Source organism: Spinacia oleracea, chromosome 4 (genome assembly GCF_020520425.1).
Source record: "Spinacia oleracea cultivar Varoflay chromosome 4, BTI_SOV_V1, whole genome shotgun sequence".
Classification (NCBI taxonomy): Eukaryota; Viridiplantae; Streptophyta; class Magnoliopsida; order Caryophyllales; family Amaranthaceae; genus Spinacia; species Spinacia oleracea.
The window spans coordinates 183,850,942-183,874,896 of NC_079490.1; the positions used below are offsets into that span (position 1 = coordinate 183,850,942).

The following is a 23,955-nucleotide window of genomic DNA, read 5'->3' on the forward strand; positions in this document are numbered from 1 at the left end:
AGACATAAGACAAAATGTAACTTGAGGTTGATAGTTGGTTGCTAATCCAAGAGAGTGAGAGCCAAAATTCTCAGCTTGGTTAGCAGAATATTGAGTGTGCAGACACTTCATTAACTGACTGTATTGTTCTTCAGTGAAATGGCATAAACTACACCACCTGATCCTTCTTCTGTGTGAGTTTCTTTAGGAGTATATTCATCCAATTGAGCTGCTACTGCTATTCTCTTCCCTTTTCCTTTGAAATCCTTCGAATAACCATGTAGTTTCCAGCATTTATCAATAGTATGATTCCTCATCTTGCAATGTTCCCAAAAGAGATTGTTCATGTTATTAGATTTTTGTATTGTTGATTTACTGTTCCTGCATACTGAGAGTTAGGACTATTATTGAATTGACTTTTATAAGGCTTGTTATCAAATCTCCTGGCATTGAATGCTGTAGACTATGAGTATGCCTGAAATCTGTGATTATGCACTTAATTCTAATGTTTTTCCAGAAGTAACAGACCATAGGCTTTTAAAATTATAGGCAAAGGATTCATCATGAGAATAGGCTTGTGTTAAAAAAAAAAATAGTTTCAACTTTCAAGGATTATCATTGTTAACTTGCTTTTTTCATATCAAAATTTACTAGAAAGTTCGTCCCAAACTACACCCCTTTATAAATAAGTCCCTCATTCTTTTTCCAAGTCCTATCATGAGCCGCTCCAAACAAGAACAAAGCCGAGAGGAGGGTGTAGTTTATTAGTAGACTATGAGGTCCAGTGACTAGAACATATTAGGTCCACCCTGATGTACCATAAATCCTATCACATTTTCCCTTTATATGTGAGGAGAAAATGTGAGAGAGACTATTAATGAGCATTAAAATACCCTTGGGACCTAATAATTTTCATCCATTGACAAAGAAACTCCCAAATAGACAAATACATATTCATTACAGTGAGTCAAAACAACTTGTCTATGGTGCCTCCCTTTTATGGAGACCAATTGACATCCCGAGGGGTAAAACGGGTAAGGCAGGTAGAGAGAAAAAATGAACTAAAACCACAGAATAACACAGCCAAGATGTACTCTTGTCTACTTTTGTAATCATAATCTTTTCAAACTCTTCTTTCTCGCATCAATCTTCTTTTTCTCTGCTTGGGCCTTCAACACAACATCTTTCTTTTGCGTTATAGGCACTGCAGCTGCTGGCAGCGTAGTCGAAGATCCAACAACTCCGCTCTCATTTGATTGCGGAACAGTACCTGCAGGCTGATCTTCAAGGCGCGTTGCCTTGCTGCTAGACATTTTTGGAGGAGCCCCAGTACTTGCTAATGTATTTTTCTGATCAGCATTTTGAGCTGAACTGGTGTTCCTCTTGTCGACATTCAAAGCCGTGGTTGACTCAGAAATAGCTCCATTCTTTAACTTGGATTTTGGCTTGGCATGAATTCCTGTGTACAGTCTGCCAAAAGGCACCGACATGGATTGATCAGAGAAGCAGCTCTACTACCTAATAGTATCTTTGTAGATAAATTATATACTCGTATGTTGCTACACGCACCTAAAGGTATAGATGTATTCCCCCCTCATCTTGAACTTCTATTTCAGTGACAATTTAAGGTAGTCCCTAAAAGATTTTCACACTTGGATAAAAATAAAAATAAAATTACGTATTTTTCCCTCTCCATCACATCATGGCATCAGCCCTGCGTCAACCCTTTTCCTCTCTTCATACCAACACTTCCACCTTTTTGTCTCTATAATCTCTACCCCACTCCCAAATTTGTACCAATCCTATATGCAAGAAATTTGGGGTATACTTCAAGCTGAAAATGAAGGGTGGATTATAGGCATATTTCTCTACACAACATTCCAAAATCAAAGCTGTGAAAGAGAAAGTAACTCACCTAGCGAGCCTTGCATACTCCTCGTAGTTTTCAAGTAGCATTTTGCCAGCTTGCTCATTCAAGGCAGATTCCGGAAAAGGTTCTATAAGTAAACATCTTATGACCTGTTTTCAAGGAAACAGTAACCACACAAGTTGGATGAGGATTACACCAAGTTTGGAAGCGAAAAAGGGAAGTGAAGTCAGCATATAGAACGAACCAAAAGAACATGTCGCAATCCCAGAGTTGGGTTCCAATCCTTTTTCAAAGTGTTCACACAAATTTCACCGTTATTTGCGATATTTGGATGGAAAATCTTGGTAAGGAAATAACCTGCAATCAGTAAAATTAATCGCTATTTCTAAATCATACGGTATAGTTTCTTTAAAAAAAGAATTTTCAGTACAGATCAGATTCCAACTGACAGAAAACAAAAGGGCCAATCAGTAAATGGATAAAAGAGGAAAAAACAAGCTATGGAACATTTTGTTTCCAATAATGTAAAAGTCACATAATATTTTAACATAATCAGGCTTTCAATGTAAAGATTGTAATTGTAACCATAGCAATTTGGGGGCAGAAATATATCCGTTGAAGGGATATTGAAGCATCATAGAGGCATCATCATGGATGCATTAGACAACAGTTGAAAGGAACCAAAAATATACAACTGAACAGAAATTATCACCTTTTGGAGGGGTATGGGGAAAGTCGCTCGACAATATTAACTTCATGCGGAAGACACCATTTTCATATGGGGTCCCAGCTGCAAAGTTCAAGAGCAAATGTCACTCTCCAACAGAACAGAAAGTTATAGAAGCTTAGTCTGCTTAAGTAAAATGGTTTGTTCAGTGAATCCCTAAGAAGAGAGAAAGAAAGGCACACACACCAGGGCCATCTATATCGGCAAATATGGTTGTGAAATCATCATCATTAACTCCCACTTTGATTCCTTCCGGAGGTGTTTCATCAAGATTTTTTAACTCTTTTGCGAGCTGCTTAATAACATTTGGCGGAAGATTTTCATTTGTAGCCTACATTAAAAGGGAAGAAAATAAATCGTACTTGGCTGCACAATTAGAAGATTACGAATCTCCCTAAGCTGCTTAAGCATAAATGTGAAACAGTCCAGAGATATTAAGTAATCTCCATGCAAAAGAGGTTTGCCCATTTACTATCACGGAATAGTCAGCCCCACCAAAAACATCAGAAAAAGTTAGATGCAGCTTAGGAAGACCCAAGCACCACCGAACTTGCCTTTTAAATAGATCACTACTTCCATATATTCATATTTAATAAAAGAGTATAAAGGTGAAAACTACAAAAATGTAAACCACACTATTGCACTTGTGCAAGGGTGGGGAATCGGGGATCCAACAGGAATCATGTCACGTGCTTGGGACGTACAGGGAGATTAATAAAGAAAAGTGCCTTGATATCAATCTCGTGCAAGTTTATCCTCACTCAATGAGCAGGCATGGTACTTGACAATCAGTAATTTAGTCTATAGCATATTATTTATAATAATTGAGATTGAGATTAAAATCAAATTTAATTCATATTACGATGCCATATGATGATTGTCATCGATTCCTTTCCCTAAAACCTACTTGCCATGCATTCATATATATATAAATACATCACTATATTGATTAGATTAAGTCGTATTAAGAAAAAAAATATTCAGGAAAGAAAAAACAAACTGAGATAGGAAGAGAAGTTACCATAGAAGCAGATTATTTATGACAAGTAGCTTTGATCTGTAGCTTTCACCCGACTCTTTGAAGCTCCTACAACCACTATTGCAGAGGCGAGGGGCTTCGAGCAGGAGTTTATATCTGCATAAAAAGAGCAAGTTTGGATCATCTTTCTCATCCCAGAACGCGATAAATACATGTGTCATAATGTTTCATATAACTGACACAAATAAACCACTGCCGTATTTTGATTCACAGTTCACAACATCCTATTATGCTATTGCTTGCTTAATTTTAAAATTGCTAGCACGAAATCCTGACACTGTATGTGTTCATTAATATGTTATTCAATTAACCTGAAGGCCTTCTTCTCCTTTATATAGATAATATAGACTGTAAGAACTAAAACTTCATCGACTGACTACAAACACAGTAAATTCTTAGTACTAGTTTGGTTGGCATAACTATGTACAGGAAGATTAACCTCGCAAGATTAGTATAACAATTCAATTTCACAAAACATTGAATACAAGTTGGGGTTTTATAACTACACAAATTCCAAGTATAATAACACATTAAATCAACAATATTAGAAGATATTACTTACCCCAAAAAGCCCGAAAATTTCACAGAGCCGGAGAATTCCAATGAATAAACTACATTTGATGTAAAAAAAAGGGTTAGGGTTTGAAAATTTGAAGCATTTTAAATTAATTAATAAATTAAGAACAAAGGTTACCTGGTTTGGGTGAGAGGGGCCGCGCAAGTCCGGAAGAATAGGCGGCCGACGGTGAAAGCGGCGCCGGCGACTGGTGTTGTCTCCTCTTTGTTCGCCTTCGCTGCCGCTTTCCTCTCTCCCCTTTGTTTTTTTTGTTTCTGTATTATGGTCGACTGGTTTTCTTTCAAAAGTAAGCAAAATGCCAAAATATGATGTTTTTCAAAAAACGAAATGTAACAACCGCTAAAACGGTAGGAAATTTACAAAAGTATTTTCATTTTCAAAAGCTCTTCACTTACAACGTTTAAGATTAATTTTTACCCGGGCTTTCGTAACTTTTACAAAAAAAAAAAAAAAAAAATTAATATGTTTTGATTAATTTTTATATTATAAAATAAGGTTGCACACATTCTTATTTACATGGGGTGTACGATAAATATTGTACACCGAAGTTAAAGTTGACGTAAAATGCTTAAAAGTCATCCTTATATATGTAAAAGTTATCTACTTTTTAGTAGTAAAAATTTTCATTTTAATAAAAAATATTTTTTCAAAATCACTAATAATATGTAACATTAATCATTTAACATTTTAAAATGTTTATCTATTAATTTCTTTTTAATAATATAAAAGTTAGAGAAAAGTGAGTAAAAGTTAGAGAAAATTGGATTAAAGTTAGGTTGGTGCACAATAAATTTATTGTGCAACTTGTGCACGCAAGACCTTTTGATAAAGTTGTTAGATAAAAAATTTAATTGATTTATTTTATACATTATTAGTGACTTTAAAGAAATATTTTTTATTAAAAAAAAAATTATCACTAAAAATAAATAACTTTTACATATAGTATAAGATAACTTTTAAGCAATTTAAGTTAATTTTTACTGTCCCTCAAAAAAAAAAGTTAATTTTTACTGTGATGTACAATAAATTTATAAAAAAGATTTTGTGAAAGATTTTTTTGTCTTTTACCTCCTTAACAAAATCCATTTTTATTGTTAACACATGAATTAAATTTTATTATTTTATTTTAAGACCTTAAAAATTAAAAGAAATTGTCTTTTTGAACTCTATTTTATTTCCACCTTTTTTTAAATTTTTCTTACCGGTTTAATTACGAAAATGTCATGTTATTTTCACTTTTTACATCACATTAAATGTTAAATACATTTTCCAATTCCAGTTTTTTTTTTTTTGGCTGATTTGTTTTTTGTTGCAATGCAGTAGCAGAGCAGCTTAAAATTAGTAGGTACATCTGAGTACATTTGTGTACATCGTGCACCAAAGGATATTTTTATTTATACATTATTTCTCTCTTCAAGGAAGTCAGCTACAAATATAAAAAAAATGCCCTTTATCCCCTCTTAGCTATTGACGATAGCTTTGTTGGATTCTAGAAGGAAAATAATGAAAAAGCTAAAGAATTAAGAATCCCCAATCTAAAAAGGAAAAAAAGTATCGAAAAATCCACAAACCCCAATTCAAAATTGGAAGTATTTTTTTCCTAGTCGAATTGAAGATCCCAAGAAGTTCCCTCTATGTTAGGGCCTTGGGATGACCTCACGGGCGAGCGTAGTTTCTTGTTGTTTGTGGCATGGCAACTTACTGATGAAATTGGCTCGAGCTCGCAACGTCTTCTATCATTGTGATGTAGTTTCTTCGCTAGGCTTCTCGTTTATTTCCGATTCAAGTTATTTAACCTTTCTCGATCACTCCATTTTTTCTGGTGGTATCTACAGGTTGAAGCCCAACAGGAAAAAACTATCGGAATTTATCCCGCATGTTTCAATTCAATAAGCGGGATGTGATTTGCCCCAAATTTTTGGCTGCATACCTATGCATGCAGAGCTGGGTGCATATGAGGTTTTTTAGACATTGTGAAACAGTTAAAATTGAACATGATGATAAAAAAAATGAACATGAAAAAAATATCATTCTTCATACTTGTCTTTTAATAATTTAGACAAATTAAGTAATATTAATTAATATATCAGAAACTCTAGTACGTCCGCACAAGTTTAATCACTACGCTACATTTCGGTAGAAAATTATCATTCGGAAAATAAACAAATAAAAAATATGAACATTTATGAATCTTTTTCTTCTTCTATGTGTTCCTCTTTCCTCTATGTTTCTCTCTCTTTTCTGCAACTTTTCTCCATCTTAATAGTTCTTATTTGCCTTCCTCGTCGATAAATTTTCTACCACCAATTGCAAACGGATTGAGTTCACCAACTTCTCCTCCACCTCTTCTTCGACTCTGTCTTTTTTCCTCGTTAAATTCTGAAAATTGAACGTAGAACCTTTTTTAATTAAAAATGAACTTGACAGGATATCAAACATAGTATGAACATTAAATTTCTAAAACTGAACATTGAGTTTTAAAAATTGACATAACTAGGAATAATAAGTGATTTTTTTAGAAACTAAAAAAAAAAAAAATATTACTGATTTAAACACATTTACTCCGGAATTGAGTATTAAATATTTTAACAGTAATTCAAATTTACAAACCCATAAATCGAACATTCATATATCCTTATTAATGAACATGAGACTTTAGAAACTGAACATCACACAAAATTATTGAACATATAGTAATTTTATTAGTTGAATTTAGTTGAACATGATTCTGTAAGTTGAACATAAGACTTGAGAAACTGAACATCACACAAAAGTGTTCTTATTTATGAACATATCATAGTTTAGTAAGTTGAATTTAGTTGAACATGATTCTTTATAAGTTGAACATGAGACTTTAGAAACTGAACATCACACAAAAGTGTTCTTATTTATGAACATCATATTTTAGAAGTTGAACATGATGAACTATAAACTGAACATGACAATATTTAGACATCGCTACTTTTGATCTTTCAGTAAAGAGAACATGAATGTGTACATAATTCTTTATAAATTGAATATGACATGTAAGAAACTGAAAATCGCACGAAACTATTGAACATATATTAGCTTTTTTAAAAAAAAAAAATTAGTTTTCCGCACTCCAATCAACTAACCAAAATCTCGCAACAAGGAAACAATTCCAAAAGATTAAGAAGCAAATATATTAACTACTCTCTTTTGTACAAGGAGGTGGCAAATATATGAACATTATTCTAATATAAGTTGAACATAAGAATTGAGAAACTGAACATGACACATAAGTGTTCTTATTTATGAACATATCATAGTTTTATAAGTTGAATATGGTTCTTTATATGTTGAACATGAAACTTGAGAAACTGAACATCACACAAAAGTGTTCTTATTTGTGAACCTCATCTTTTATAAATTGAACATGGTAAATTATAAACTGAACATGACAATATTTAGACAACGCCACTTTTGATCTTTTAGTAAAGAATAATGAACATATGCTAATTACTGTTATTGCTTGTCTTTCAGTTGAATATGATTTTGTACATAATTCTTTATAAGTTGAACATGAGACTTGAAAAACTGAACATCATACAAAAGTATTGAACATATATTAATTTTTTAAGTTAAAGTTAGTTGAACATCATTTTATTTAAGTTGAACATAAAAGTTGAGAAACTGAACATCACACAAAACTATTAAAAATATAAAAGTTTTATTAGTTGAATTTAGTTGGACATGATTCTTCATAGGTTCAATAAGAGAGTTGAAAAATTGAACATCACTCAACAGTGTTATTATTAATTTCATCAACAATATTGATTTGAACATCTACATTTACAATTTAAACATGACAAATTCAATCTAGAAACAATCGAACATTCGAACACCAAACCACAACAAAATAGTACAAAAATTCCTAAAAAAATCAACAAAATCAAATGTAACAGCGGAAACATCAAAATCCCAAAAAATCGGCAAAAATCAAAATCCTAAATTAGCAAAATGTAAACAATTAACCATAAACAAAGCAGATCTATCAAAAATAACATCCAAACTACAAAATTTTACACAACAAAATATAGCAAAAGAGAGTTACCTTTAAAAAAACTTCTCCGGAAACGATGATGAAACCCGAAATTATGATTGATAAAAGAGAAAGTTAACCTCTTATAATCAACAACAACAATGGCAGATAGATGAAAATAATTAACCTTCAAAAACCTAACAACCCTAATTTTTAATATTTTCCGATGGCATCTCGTCGGCAGCGGTGACATTAGCAATTCTAATGGCGTTAGCGGCGGAAGGAAAGAGCGGAGCATCGATGTTCGGCAGCCGAGAACGTCGAGCGCCGTTGAGGAAGTGGCGATTCGATTGGCAGGAGGCGCAGCCGTTAAATCGAAGCTAGGGTTTGATGAGAGAGAAAAATGGGTTTTGATAAGAGAGAAAATGGTGAGAGGTTAGAGGAGAGAGAAAAATGAGTATGTTATAATGGAGTGTCGTTTTAGCTCATATGCAGCTAGAGATTGCTGCATAGCTATGCAGCTATTAATTATTATGTGATTTGCCCTCCGTTGGCCTTGGGTAACCAAAGCAATTTTAGTTTTAGCACGTGGTTTGTTATATTTTGCTCTTTAACCTAGATTAGGTTGTAATTGGTTTTCCTTGAATGTACATCTTGTCAAAAGGGGAAAAAACAAATAAATTTAGGAAGGCTGCTTTACCGTATGAAGAGTATAACTCAGGATATCAGAATTCTGCAAAAGCATTAGCTAGCACACGGTAATCATATGTGATTTATGTTCCAGTTGATTTACTGACAACGAAACATCTATTAATGATATACTGTAAATTTACAAGAGGAAACCAAAGGTATAAAAATAAAAGCCTATGCAAGGTCTGCCGAGGTTACCAAGAATAGCGTTGTGTTGCTATATTTCAATATCAGTATGAACATGTACCCCCTATCCAAGTATGCTAGATCCAATAAGATTTTGAGTAAGTATGCTGGTGTGATGTGGTTAAAGCCAGAATAGAGATTGTTCTTGTTTTTCCAAGAAAAAGATGAGTGATTAACTGATGCTCATGATCCCACAAGCCCTTTATAACGAGCATATGCGATTATAACCAAAAAGAGTACAGCGCTAAGAACTCCAGAAATTATAATTACCTGCAAAAAGCGCAATGACCTGTTACTGTTAGTACGTACAATTGAAAGGGGCAACAGTTAGTAGCTGAACTTGAATGCTAAACTTGAATGTACCCATTTAAAGATGTAACCGTGATGTTCCATCCAAGTATAAGGTATATTCATGCCAAAAATTGCAGCAACCAAGGAGTAGATCGATAAGCAAACAGTTCCAGAACTCAGGAAAAGCTCCAACTGCATGACAAGTATCCACAAAGAAACAAATCACATCAAAATCCCATAGACTAACATAAGATTACTATCACTCAAATCATCAAATGATATGAATAGAGATAAATTTTGAAATTTAAGAACATGTTCTGGAACTTCTTGAAACCCACATTCTGGATTCCCGACCTAGTTCCCGCCGAAACCTCTCGTCAGTAACACCAACCAACTCTTTCCCCCAAAAGCAATATTGTGTCATTCTCACAATTAAGTAGAAAAGCAACAGTTCCTCCTAACCCTAAACCTCAACCTTGGATTCCAGATTGACAGAATAGTACAGAAACATGGTCCTTTTGAGGAAGTTTCAAAAAAACGGTGAAACACTGACTGCTCCTAGAGTTCTGGGTCCTTGACAACATCTTCAAGGAGTTAACACAAATTTACTGTACCATACAAGGTAGATACTCTTTTCCTCAAGTCCAAGCACCTTTGTTTTACACCCCTAAGTTCTAGCCTTGGGATTTCCACAGTGAGCAGAAGTCCAGATTATGATTTCCCTTCATTTCGCTCAAACCTTGATAGGGTTGACCCACATAAAACCCTCTTTCTCTAAAAAGGAATTGCCTCTAATCTTGAACAAGAAGAATCACAAAGAACAAGCAAAAAAGAGAAGATTGGAGTCCTGTTCGTTACAAGAACATCATCCAAACAAACCATGATCACAAATTTAAGAAGCCAACAAAAAAAACCCAAAGAACTACTCCCTCCGTATTTTTTTAAGAGATACACTTGGCCGGGCACGGGTATTAAGAAGAATAATTGAATGAAATAAAATAATAAAGCAAGTGGGGTTGGATAGATATTTTAATAATTAAATGTGGGGACCATGTCATTTTGGTGGGTGAAGGGTGGGGTGGGTTTATGAAAATATTTGTTTAATAGGATGGTGGGTGGTAGGGTATATTAGATGTATTATTTAATTAGATGGTGGGGTTGATAAGTTACTAAAAATGGCAAGTGTATCTCTTAAATAAATACGGCCGGAAAAGGCAAGTGTATCTCTTAAAAAAATACGGAGGGAGTATCACTCAAGCAACTTCATGATGTCACAAAGATACGCTAGTGTCTCTTGCACAAATAATCATATCAATCAGACAGCCACAAGTCGATGACAGAACCAAAGCAACAGAAGCCATAGTTTCGCCTATTACAGCCTAAGCAAACTTCACAACAAGACCCAAAATAGAAAGGATTTTTGTCATGAACTATTAAATATTTCAGAAATAACTACTTTTAGAACATTTTTTTGAAAAATTCCCTAAAAACACATAAAGCTTGAGTAGCACACTACCCCCACAAATGGATTCCTTCCATAGCCCCTGGCCCCTTACTCTTTGTTTCCCCTCCAATCTAAGGCATGTGGAAAAGTCATTTATTCCCCTAATTTATGGTTTCTTCAATGACCTACTTTCTTCCCCATTGAATCTCCCTCCTGCATATTATCTTTCATATTTTCCGCTTCCATAACCCATCTCTCACCCACAGCCAGCAGCCCTTCTCAGTCCCCCCCCCCCTTTCTCTCCTACATAACATCTACAACTTCTCGGCCATCAATTTTATTGCTGTCATAGCGGTACAGTACCACTGGGTGGGCAAAAAAAAGGAACAATGGATAAAGCACAAGTTGATGAATTGGACATGGAAGAGCTAAATGGAAGGATAAATTAGACATGTTTCAATTGAAATTAATCACAAAATTAGTGGAGAAAAACAATCAAGTGCAAACATAAACCCATACATTGAAAACCTCAAACATGATATACAAACCCTAATTCTAATAACCGGGTAGAACTGCAACTACATCTAAATTTTAGCTTCCTAGTTGTAAATCAATTAATAATAGAATTGAATAATCCTACCTGTTGTCGAATAACCCACTCACCTTCTCCTTGATGCTTATATCTTCAATTTGAAGGATTTTGATTGACTTTGTGTTTTGAACCATAAAAGGGAAATGCGAGTTATATACTTACAGATTTCGTTTTTAGAAACCAAAGGTAGTTGGAAAGGAAAACAAAAACTGAGGCCTATTGGTGGAAAATTCTGATATAATCCATTTGTGGGTGGTGCTACTCAAACTCATTATGTTTTAAGGGTAGTTTTTTTTTTAACAAAAATTCTGAAAAAGTATTTATTTCCAAAGTGCATATTGGTAATTTTGACAAAAATCCAAATAAAAACAAAGATGTTTCTTGTCATCATCCACTTAAAGAATGTATTATGGATCAACAATGGAGCAGTTCATTCACCATAATAACATATTCATAAAGCTTTTCACCAAAGTGTGACAAGAGGAACTGAGCTTGGTTCCCTTTATTCAATTGAGTTCGTCATTTGCATTGAAATCTTCCTTGCATTTATTCCACTAGCTCAATTATAAAAAAGAATCCTATGTAAAAAAATGATCATTATCAACGCAAGGGGAGACTTTGGGGAGTATCAAGTGGTTAGGGTCAAATAAAGGTAAGGTTCATTTAGACACATAAGAATAAGTTGATTGTTAGTGAAAAAAGCCGATCCAAGTAGGCTCCCAAGTCCTAAGAAAGAAACAAGGAAATGTCACTCGGACAATTTATTAAAACAATTGGTGCTTCAGTTCTATTAGCGAAAGTCTATACCTCAAAATTTGGCATTGATGATTCTGTTTCTGTAACCAGAATTACGCGAGTATAACCCCAATTTTTTGTAGTCACTTGGAATATAACACCAAATGCAACATGTATTCGAGAAATAGTAAAAACCCCTTCCCTAAATACACTAACTTTCCTGACTCTCGTGTAAAACATGTATATATAAAACTTAAAGAAATAAAAAGATTTTGTATATTTTTGAAAGTCAGGAAAGAGGAGGGGGGCTACGCACCTGAATCAACTGATTTCGATGATTGTCAAGCTGCACAGAGATGACCAAATTTCAGTACCACGCAAAAAAGGCATCCATATTTAAATATGGTAATGTCAAGAATGAAGCGAGTCCAGAAAATTCATTCACCTGAATGTTAATGTAATCCTCAGTGTCATCAATGTATTCACGAAGCTGCAAGTTCCAATTCAAAAATCACCAATTAATGATTAAAAAAATTAATAAATGTGCAGAATCTCTTTTCTATAAGGGAACTCTTGAGGTCATTTTGGTAAATAGTCTTTTGGTGTCCCCTATCGAATATACTTTAATAACCTTCGTAAGTTCAGGATTTAGTTAAATTAATTAAAAAATCAAATTGTAATAATTCAAAAACTGATTATTTAATGTCATATTGCAAATAAGGAATTACAATGCAACTAATGCATACAATCTTTCATATTTTAGTATATGGCAGACATTTACAATGTGACAGCCAAATGTCAACAATAAATTTGAAATAATGTTCAACCATCTAAAATTTGAAACCCTTAAATTCTCCTTCGTAATTTATGAAAAATTCAAATCCCTTAATTCTCTCTCCGTTAAATTTGTAATCCTTTTAATTCTCTCCTTAATTCTTACGGAGTACAATTTTTATTTGCTGTGAAACCTCCTTTTGTAACCGCCTCCTCCCTAATTCTAGTCACAGTCACAACCTCCTCCCACACTGTCTCATGCCCGCTTCTATCGTGATATCTTGCTGTTGCTATAGTCTTTTCACCCGTTTTATAAAGCACTTTACAGAGCATTGAGCAAGGAGAATGACCATAATATTCTATGAAGACTCATGTTAATGTAAATATTTTTTTTCCTTATATTCGCATGCATCGCGTGCATATAAGACTAGTGTCATTCAGAAACTAACCATGACCGAGAACAAGCCCATTCCACTCATTCACACAATGACAAATAAGCAACAAAGATACACAACAGACAACTAGCTCAAGGAACACAAAACATACTTTCTTCTATGGCCCAATAAAAAAGAAATATTTTAGGTTACATAAGAGCTTCCATTCCCCTTGGACTAAGCGGTCATTTACATGAACAATGAATCACCTTACGATATTAGTTTCTAGGGCTCACTTTTTCAAGCACGTCTTTATGAAATCGACTGATATCAGGATAACTATGGCAAATCAAAACAATAACTATAGATATTACTTTAAAGTAAAAAGCAAGGGTGGCAACAAATTATGATTTTTGTTAAGAGCTCACACTCTGAACAACTCTTATAGCTTATACGAATACGATGTGGTATATTTGATTTTCTCAACATACTTTAGTAAGCTTCATGTCCTACCCTACTTCGGTTGCTATAACAAGATTTAACTTCTTGTTTGACAAGTTTAAGGATATAGACAGAAGCTAGCAAGAGAGCTTGAGTAAGTTTATATAAAGCTCGAAATAGTGCCTCATATGAAACAGTAATACATGGATTCACATTTATATAACAGAGTAACTACAGAATTGCATTTCAAGATATGGTACGTAATAAATAGTTATTCATAACACCTACCGTTGTTAGTTTATTTAATGTCCCGTCAATTTGCATGAAGTAAGCCTGCAAATCACATCAAAAAAAAATTAAAATTACAGTTATTCACACCAACCTCAACCTCAAATATTCCTTCACGTTCTGTGTGAAATTGGACACAAAAAAGTTTGAAGGGATAAGATAAAATAATGCATGGACGAAGCAGCACGAGAAAGTAAGTAATTTCTTCCAAAGAAAACTATTAAAGATTGTTATAACCTCTAGCAACATCTCGAGTTCCTCAACATCATTATCATCGCCACGACCTGTGACCACGCTTGCTCTGCTTGCTCTCGATATCTTAGAGATAACAGTAGGGGAACTGGGAAACCAAGCAGCTCCTGATCCACTAACAGGTGAAGCAGGAACAGCCAGCTTTCTGGACAGGTAAAGGTCGGCCATGTCATCATCATCATCCAAAAGCTGTTCAAGCTCATCCCTCACCTGCAACCAGTCAAATAACTTTAGCTTATAACAAGAATACGTACGATGATACAAACTATTTACTATGTTCTGAATGATGAAAGATTGACGAACAAAAATTCCAGTTCTAACAAAGGAAACAATAATAGAAAAAAGTAAGTGCTGCCTGTACAACTTCGAATTATAAACATGATACAGCCCCTATTCTGTAAAGTGTAAAACTGTATTTCACCTCAGAAGTTATGCAACGGCTTCATTTGCCTCATAATGTTACATAGACCTATCTTCCTATCTCGTGGTGCTTCTTCCATACTTTTCTTTCCTTGACCTTCTTTAAACCATCCTAAATCAAAAATCTTGGTAAGACTAAACCACAGCAGAATCTCACAAATAATGGACAAAATTCCCCAAGTGCACTTGCATTTCTTTAGGCCTTTCACTTGGATGAATACCTACACCCGTCATGAATGACACAAATATCCATCAAATTTATGGATGTTGATTCATACTCTATGTTACAAAATTATAAGATGATATAGCACTTGTCTTATAGTTATACTTCCACGACACATGTAGAGAATGGAGAGGTGTAGATGAAGGTCAACTGACTCATGTAGAGATAGGAGTGAAGAATTTCTTGATTGATTTTGCCTACTAGTAATACATGAAGGAAAGAAAAGAAGTTCCCCTGCCCTATAAACTAATATCTCATTATTTAACAAAAGGCAAAGTAAGAAATTTATGATGATTAGTTATTGAACGGTATTGTAAGACGATTTATTTGAGATTCCCACAAAAATGATGCAGATGATTTGAAGGATAAGGTCATGATGATATCATTGGAATAGTATATGAAGCTCACGGGTCAAGTATCTGGTTGATTTCATATATATGCCCTCGTAAAATACCTAAACTCCAAGGACAGCAAGGGAGTAATCTGAAGCTTAATACAGGGAAGGCAAAAAATCAGATTAAATACTCCATAAACAAGGCTTTCTTAGATTGTTTTTCTGCTTTTGATATTTCCCTTAGGTTCACCTAAGAAAACTTATTAAATCCTGTTGCAGTTCTCAATTTAAATAACTCTCACTTCCCTCAGCATATTTTCTAGCCTATCAGAATACAAGTTCTCTTTATTTGAGGCTGCACCTGCATTCCCTTGGTGATGCCAGTAACTCCTCTAAGATGCTGCTGATGCTCTAGACTCCTCTTAATGGCCAAAATCAATTAGTCAAGATTTCTTTTTCTCCTAGAGCTACATCAATGTCTTTCCTTCGACCCTACACCTCGATGCCTATTGTTCTTCCTACACCAATTTGTTTAAATGCCACGTTCTGAAACATCAACCTTGGTTGCACCATCTTTGGTCAAACTTCAATAGCAATATCAACAGCAAGATGATCCATATCACATGATGTGTAGGCTAGTGGGATTTTCACCACGGTTTTCAGTTGGTACACTGAGTAGTGAGTACTTACTGACCAATGAAAATTACCAATAGCATGATCTCATCCTTCAAAGCTTGTTTCCTTGATTTTGGCCATGGTGTGTTGCATTCTTGACACCAATATAACTATAGCCTATGGCAAGAGCACATTGTTTGCCATGGTAAATCTGTGGCACACCATCCCTAAAAGATTGGCGCATTCCTCTTTTGTTAATATGGTTCCCACCATCCCTCTTTACTTTATTTACTATCCCACATGCTGAATAGAAAATCTACCAAACTTCTCAACACAACTCTTAACAAAGTAAAAATTGGGATGGGGAAATCTTAAAGGGACGGAGGGATGAAGTTTTATTGGAGGACTTTTTTTAAGAATTGAGTTCATCATTATCGTGCCCTATGTAAGTTTTTACATATCCACTATGCCACATGGAAGATTTTATCATTATGGCTGATATGGACAAGTTGAAAGTGTACTTAACTAAATTGAGAAAGTGTCCTGTTATTTTGGGATGATCTAAAAAAGGTCTATTACTGAAGGACAAGGACTATTTAATATTTATGCCATGACCTCATTTTATGCCATTGTACATACCTAGCTTTGCTCCCAGGTGTTATAAAATATCCAACACAATGTGTAAAATTTAATTTGGGGAAAACATGGGAAAAGGTGTTTTTCCCCAACAACCCAACCAAAGGAAAGGCCAGATTGGCAAGTCATAATTCTAAAACACATATTCACAATTCACACCATTTCTAAATTACTAGAAACCTTATAATTCAAGTTCGTCAATAACTCAATATAGAATAGTTTAACACAAGAAAACCCTTTTACCCTCCCTAAAACAAAAGGGAAGCAAAAGGAGGTTTTTAAAAGATGTAGGCTTATTGCCAATTAGCTCATTAGACAGTTGGTTTAACCATGGATGATAAAGTAGCACCTTTTGAACACGAGCAGTCAACCTCGTCATTGCACTCTTTAATTTCCTCACTCTATCCAAGTTCCGGCTACTTATCTGCCAACAAAACAACACAAATTATCAAAATAATTGGACAAACAAAACAAAAATATTGAAGTGTCACATTCTAAACTCCAAGCAACACTAGATTAGTTTAGTTAATTTAATATTAAAACCTCACGCGAAAGCAAAAGAACTATCATACAACACTTGAACAGAAACAAAAAAGACTAACTTGATATATATATTAACTCAAAGTAAACAATTGAAGAACTTACGAGTGGGTAGAAATAATGCTTATATCAAAACTTCAGTACTATTAAGATTCAAGATTAAAGAAAAGGATCTAGCTTCAACAATGGGTTGCCAGGTAGAACCGTAACAGGGAAACAGAGAGCAATTATCATACAAAAGTGAACCATAAAAATGTAACATATATTGCAAATTTTTCAAGGCCTATTAAGGGGTCACTCTACATGTAAATTCAATCCATTTAACTAACAAATGTAAAATAGATGACTTCTTGGTGTTGGTAATTCCTTACACAGAGTTTATATGTGAACATACAACAGATCTAATCATAGTATCGCTAGGATCTACCCACATTTCACAAAAGCATATTGAAATATCTATATGAAGCTTATGAGTTATTGACTCTAACATACTATCAAACTATGTACGCATTTCGAAAGCTCATCTGAGGAGCGAGTTTGGATGGTTGGGCAAGGCATTGCCTTCCCCCTGTAATGAACTGATATCTGAGAAACACTTAAAGTGAAAAGAAGACGTATGATGAACTGAAAATTACAGAAATGAGAAGGATATTCAAGAGTTTGAGAGGATTGGTTCTTTCCAAAAACAAAAGGAACAAAATGAAACACTCCCATTGTTTGCTCTCCTTTTTTTTTCCTACTGTTAATAAAATAATCAAAAGAAATAATGCTCTTCCTACTTTCCTCCTCTCTAATCTTCTGTAAAAATAGAACTAACTAACTCCTTGCTTCCAAGCTAGACTGTTATGCACTACCATCACCAGCCCTCAAAAATACCCGATGCATTTGTCCCTCTCCCCACCTGTATTCGACTCCTCACCCCCACGCCCCCCTCCCCCTTGGGCATCACTCTCCAGCTGGAAATCTGAGTTTGGTTCTGTTGGTAAGGCCATTACCTAAACTTGTGTTTTTATTTTATTTGAGAGCTCGGATTTTCTATCAAATTAATAGTCAACTTTAATTAACAAAAGTACTCTCACAAAATTATCAGGATAATTCATAAAACCTAAGACTAAATTTAACTTTTTACAGACTAGACGCCATCAAGAGACATGAGTAAACCCAAAACAAGAGAAAGAAAAGGTAAATATCTTCTAACAAACATGCCCAACATCGAATGCTAAATTAAATTTCACATAAAGCACATCCCAATATTTCGAGAACATAATTGTCAAATAGCACATAAGCGTAGCACACTCACCTTGGACGTCAGCTCATCCAATGCTGGATAAGCAGCAGTTTCCAGTTCAGTAGTACGTGCAGCAAGAAAGCTACAAATTGAGTCCAAAGCCACCTCAAGAGCACGGAATTCAAAGGGTGATTCTACAAAATTGGAGATAATCAGCTAAAAAAGAATGGAGGTAGAAGAGTTGGAGAATGAAGAAGGGAATCAAAAGTGGCTTAATAAACAATACCAGTTGAAATTTAATTTTGAAAGGCCAACAGCCACGATATCAAGAATGAAAATACCCACAAGATTTTGCAGATGAAAGTAGCTTACCATCTTCTTCAGTAGCTTCAACATCATGTCCCCCTGACTCCTTCGCATCTCCATGAACTTTATGCGCAGCACTTTCAGGACATAAACGCCTCTGAAGTTCTTGAACAACAGGAATTACATTTTCTTCTGAAGGGTCTCTAAGTAAGACCTAGTAATATTTAAACAACGTAACAAAGCACACCCTCAGGAACACGAAGACTTACTTTTTTGGAGGGAAAAAAAACCAGATTCATAAAGCTTAAAGTGTAAGAAAACGAGAAACAATTTGAGGCACCAATGACCACAAAATCATATGTGCCTTTTATAGGACATTAGGACTGTCCGTTACCCACCAATAAAAATTGGAAACTAGCAAATGAAGCTTGTTAAGATTGTTTCAATTACAATGCCCTGAGTCAGTAAACACCACACGTTGTAAAAATACCAATCTGGCTTTAAAGACAGGTTAAATGAAATGAGAACACCAACAAAAAGTGACGTCAACCAAATTAGAAAAAATACCAAGCCCAGAGGTAATGCAATCAAGTTGGCCAACAAGCTAAACATACAAGCGGAAATTAAAATCCGCCATTGAATAAGATAGAATCTAAACCTTACAGAGATCTTCTTGATGAAAACAACATTAGAATTTAGAAGTCATATACTACATGCAATTGTTCATTATTAGCGCGTAATGCAGCAAATATATTAGTATTCTAAGTTAACACCCACAATACAGTTCCGAAATCAGACACGCTAACTTGAAATATACGAAGTATTTACTACAAAAAGCAAAGAAAATACAGGACAGTAGTAAAAAAATGACAAAACCCCAAAAGTTTTAAAATTTGTAGTACCTCATCAGCAGTGATAATTGCCTTGATATGCTGAGCACCCATAACACCAAAAAATAAAAAATACTAATCAGAAAAGAGCAAAACTTCTGGCACACACAGACCAAAGAAAAAAACAAACAACTGAAATAATTTGTTGAAGTGTGAAGAAAAAAAACCTCCAAATTCAAAACAATAGCTTTCTCACGACCCAAGATGGTGGAAGGGTAAGAGAGAAGAGGATCCAAAATACGAAGATCGCGAGCATGAATTTGAACACGGTGCATAATAGAGTACTTGTCGAGATCAAGAACGTTTTCCTGACCAGAAGAATCAAGCAAAATCCAACTGCGTGATCCAGCAGGTTTCTTCGTCAGACCCACACTCATCTGAGGGTCTACCGGGACTACGTATCCTTCTCTCCCCATCACTGTTTTTTCTCTTTTTTCATTCCTGTTAGAAATTAATTACTATCAGCACTGATGTGGATTTACTAGAGGAATTTAGGATCTTTGAAGTTTGGATATAACAAAATGTAAGGATTGCACATTTTAAGGAGTACCCCAATCATCAAAGAAAAACCCCTATTTTATAGCAATAACACACTTTATAAGAAGGATTCTCAATGGGATGACAAATCTCAACAAGCACAATTTCAAACACTGACAAAGAATCAATAGATAATTGGTTAAAAAACCATGACGTACACTATTGGTTGTTGCTCTCCAGTTTACAATATTATTTCTAAAATCTTGACTTCTAGAATGCAAAAGTAATAAATAGGTGAGGTGGTTAGCTTTACTTCTGGAAGGAAAATTGTTGACTTTAGATGAAACCTTGCTTGTTTAAGCAAACTTTCTGATCTTGTAATGTAAAGTGACACGAGATTAGGAGTAAACAGCTTAGTCTAGGTACCCAACCCTAGCGCCATATAAACTCCTAAAAGTTCTAAAAACACTATAGTTCCTAACAGTAAACATCATATTTGTTCAATTAATACTCCATAAAATCAAAACTGCCAAAAGAAAACACAAATTCAAGAACAATTGTATTTCACAGTCAGTGGCGGAGCCAGGATTTCACGGATGGTGGGTCACCATTCTACGCCGCTCACCATACAATCATTAATCAATGTTTAAATAAAATAAATAAAAAATTAATACTTAAAAAAATTTCTTCCCAAAAGTAACAAGTACCAATTATTACAACCAAATTAGAAAAGGAGGCGTTTGTTTAAGAAAAAAACTAGAAATATCCCGTGTTTTCTTCCTTTTCATTCTGAAAATTAAGTCACAATTACAATGAAGTACTTTAACATTGAAACAATACATAAATCCTAAATCAACAAATTCCTAATTCCTCAACAATTCAATTCAACTATTTAAATATCAAAATCAACAAATTCCTAATTCCTCAACAATTCAATTCAACTACTTAAATATCAAAATCAACATATTCATAAATCTTAATTCCTAATTCACAAATTCACAATTCAATTATTTAAATATCACAAATTCACAAATTATCAACATATTACAATTCACAAATTCACAAATATCATAATTCACAAATATCACAATTCACAAACAATATGTAAATATCACAAATTCACAAATATCACAATTCACAAATTATCAACATATTACAATTCACAAATTCACAAATCACAATTCAATTATTATCGATAGTTTAAAATTTAAATGTTTAATAATTAAAATTTAAATGTTTAATAATTAAAATTTATACCTCACGTTGCACTTGCTGTCTGCTGAATCGGGTTTCGGACTTTCGGCTCGACGGGGACTCCTCCTCCTCCTCGTCTCCTCGAGTCCTCGGTGCTTGGAAATGATGAACACGGTGCTCGGCTCGACGGACGACGGCTCCTCCTCTTCCTCGGTGCTCGCCGGCTCGACGGCTCCTCCTCTTCCTCGGTGCTCGCCTGCTCGACGGCTCCTCCTCTTCCTCGGTGAATCGGTGACTCGGTTCCTCTTCCTCGCAACCTCGCTTAGTCGCCTCGGTATGCTGCGGATCTGGGTGTACTTCGGTGGTCGGATGAGGTTGGTGGCCTGGTGGCTGGTGGCTGGTGGCTGCGGCCTGCGTCGAAGAGAGAGAGGGAGGTAATTAAGGCTTTTAGGTTTTGGGTTTCACTTGGCTGCGTCCCAGGCAGTGAGACAGAGAGGGAAGTTATAATCGTCAACTCAATCACTCAAATCAATCTCAACAATTCAATTCCAAAATGTTGAACTAAATCAAAATTACAAAGCAGCTTCCATAAACAACGAAAAAATCAACATTAAAACCGAAATAGAAATTATGCTTTCAAGTACCTTGTATAAAATTGAAGACTACAAAGCACCGAAACCTTCACAGCGCTGATGGAGACAGAAAGAAGACGCTAGTCGGAGATGCGACGGTCGAGCAGCAGTCGCGACGGCGGCCGGCAAGTTCAGAAATTCAAAAAACTGAAAAAGAGAGGAGAGAGAAATTTTATGAAATATTGCGTGCGTGAGTTGGTGTATAGAGCGGTGGAGAGAGAAAATGAGAATGAAGAAAAGGTGGCAAAGGAGGCTACATGCTGCCGGATTTCGCAGGGAATATGAGTTGAGAGCGGAGAGCTTTGCTCAGAGAATCAACCACCCCGTTCGTATTATTCGCCCTGTCCCCTTTTTCTTTTTTCTTTTTCTTTTGGCGTTTTACTCGCCGTCTCTTCTTGGCATCTTCTGCTTAGTTTTGAGTTTTGAGTTTTGAGTTTTGAGTTTTGACATAAATCTTGGCTCCTTCTTCATTCTTGTATATGGGGAGTCGTTGAAGGTAAAGATGGGCCCTGGTTGAGTGGTTGACGCCGGTTGACCCCAGTTGTTAATTTGTTACGTGGGGATGTCAATGATGTAGGTTAGACTATAGCGGTTAAAAAAATACCCGATCTAAGAAATTGACATGAACCGACCAGTATTTAAAGGATCTGGATCCGATCTGAGATCCGAAATATTGTTAAAATAGGAAACCCAAAAACTCGACCGTATCCAACCCATTAAAATCGAAGACTGATTTCGAAACCCGTTAATGCATGACCTGTACCCCGGGCATGCACCCGACCGAAATATAACCGATAATAGAACTACGTCAACTGACCCGATCAAAAATGACCCGAACCCGATTCAATACCCGGCCTGATGTCAACTCGAAATCGATTATAACCCGATGAAACATGTTATTTACCCAACACATGACAACTCGTTACCTGATTTTACGCGATTTGTTGACAACCTGATTTGTCCCTGAACTAACTAAATAATAACTTAAATCAAGTTAATATTATTTTTATAATTATCTAATCTAGAACAAGTGTAAAGCGTTAAAACAAATTTAACCAAATTTATAAAAGTTAATTATAAGGTTTAAACTTGACTAGACCTAATAGTTATCGGCCTCGGTCTTAACTCCCGTCCAATAGTGAACCTGGCCTGAATTTTAACCGACTCGATAATTATCCGATCTGAACTTGACCTGAACCTTAAATTAACTGCTACAAGTCTGACTCAAACCCGAATCGTTAAGACCCGAACCCGAAATTGTACCCAGCTAGAAAAGACCCGACCCGAACCCTACCTATACCGAAATGAAAAACAAACCCGACATGACAAATAATCAATCTGACCGAACTCGACCTGAACCCAACCTACACCCGGGTGATGAAATGACCCGACACGACCCGACCAAATCATGACCTGAGATTCGAGATGACCAGACCTGGACCCAACTCGAGTAACCGTTTTGACAACTCAAGGTTAGACAGATGATGATTTTTTGGTGGGTAATATGGCAAAGATGAACACAAAATGCTATTCATCATTGATGGTGGGACGGGTATAGATTTTGACGTGTACCTATCCCATATATTCCCTTCGTTTCGTATTAGTGGGGTACTTTGAATTTTGACACTATTTACAAATTTCAATTTCACTATCATTTGTGATTTATAGGTTGTTTCATTCGTCTCAATATTTCGAAACAGAGGGAGTACACCCTATCCAGCCAGTCTTTTAATTGACCACAACTTTCAAATGGTATCATTATGTACCTATGCGCTAACGACGTTAGCACAGGTAACAAATATTAGTGTAAATTACCATTGTTTGTAATTTGTAATTTGCAATTTGGTCGATGTGTATGTGATCGTTTATTGTTCGGTTGAAGCCTTGAAGGGGATGAATCAAAAGTTGTTAACTTATTTTTTCTCTCTCCTCTTTCTTTTATGCGACTTGTTGTTGTTGTTGTTGTTGTTGTTGTTGTTGTTGTTGTTGTTATTCTAGGCTTTGACTCCAGCAGGGTTGGACTTGAACTTAGACCATTTGCATTCTTGACTTTTGGTTGTAACTAGTTGTTGGCCGACGCGCTATCGCGCGCCGTCCCCCAAGGTAGGGACAAACATATGGCGTAGTTATTTTTATTAAAATATATCAAGCATGTTTAATTAGTATTATAACCATGCATTTCTAGGAAGAAACCTATT

The 23,955-nt window shown here is 35.2% G+C and overlaps 2 protein-coding genes across 4 annotated transcripts; both read right to left on the minus strand.

Moving 5' to 3' along the window:
- Positions 1-874: 874 nt before the first annotated feature.
- Positions 875-4,476, minus strand: LOC110775570 (ubiquitin-conjugating enzyme E2 22). The gene is made up of 8 exons (XM_056843207.1): positions 4,310-4,476; positions 4,178-4,226; positions 3,598-3,711; positions 2,763-2,907; positions 2,562-2,639; positions 2,094-2,206; positions 1,895-1,998; positions 875-1,449 (listed from the first exon to the last, which is right to left on the minus strand). The coding sequence occupies exons 3-8, from the start codon at positions 3,598-3,600 to the stop codon at positions 1,092-1,094; spliced, it is 801 nt and encodes a 266-aa protein (XP_056699185.1). The 5' UTR covers positions 3,601-3,711; positions 4,178-4,226; positions 4,310-4,476; the 3' UTR covers positions 875-1,091.
- Positions 4,477-8,926: 4,450 nt separating this feature from the next.
- Positions 8,927-22,214, minus strand: LOC110775575 (magnesium transporter MRS2-I). 3 transcript variants are annotated; one of them, XM_021980188.2, is made up of 14 exons: positions 22,015-22,214; positions 21,770-21,904; positions 21,189-21,536; positions 19,622-19,895; positions 19,467-19,496; positions 18,631-18,778; positions 18,331-18,452; positions 16,840-16,914; positions 14,248-14,472; positions 14,011-14,055; positions 12,579-12,623; positions 12,450-12,479; positions 9,435-9,554; positions 8,927-9,341 (listed from the first exon to the last, which is right to left on the minus strand). In XM_021980188.2, exons 4-14 carry the CDS (start codon positions 19,868-19,870, stop codon positions 9,255-9,257), a joined length of 1,176 nt encoding a protein of 391 aa, XP_021835880.1. In that variant the 5' UTR covers positions 19,871-19,895; positions 21,189-21,536; positions 21,770-21,904; positions 22,015-22,214; the 3' UTR covers positions 8,927-9,254. The 3 variants fall into 3 exon arrangements, with proteins under 3 accessions (XP_021835880.1, XP_021835879.1, XP_021835881.1); XM_021980187.2 differs by having other exon boundaries at positions 21,770-22,214; XM_021980189.2 differs by having other exon boundaries at positions 21,189-21,594; positions 21,770-22,214.
- Between the last annotated feature and the right edge of the window lie 1,741 nt (positions 22,215-23,955).

What these genes read in the sequence shown, in the direction of transcription:
- LOC110775570 (XM_056843207.1), bottom strand. An exon ending in TGCCGATATAGATGGCCCTG is followed by an intron (nt 2,640 to 2,762) that starts GTGTGTGTGCCT and finishes TGAACTTTGCAG; the next exon opens with CTGGGACCCCATATGAAAAT. An exon ending in TCCCCATACCCCTCCAAAAG is followed by an intron (nt 2,207 to 2,561) that starts GTGATAATTTCT and finishes TACTGATTGCAG; the next exon opens with GTTATTTCCTTACCAAGATT.
- LOC110775575 (XM_021980188.2), bottom strand. Translation starts at nt 19,870, where the DNA reads ATGGGGAGAGAAGGATACGTAGTCCCGGTAGACCCTCAGATGAGTGTG. An exon ending in TGACTGCTCGTGTTCAAAAG is followed by an intron (nt 14,473 to 16,839) that starts GTGCTACTTTAT and finishes GACTGGTTGCAG; the next exon opens with GTGAGGGATGAGCTTGAACA. An exon ending in ATCGAAATCAGTTGATTCAG is followed by an intron (nt 9,555 to 12,449) that starts GTGCGTAGCCCC and finishes CTTGTCATGCAG; the next exon opens with TTGGAGCTTTTCCTGAGTTC.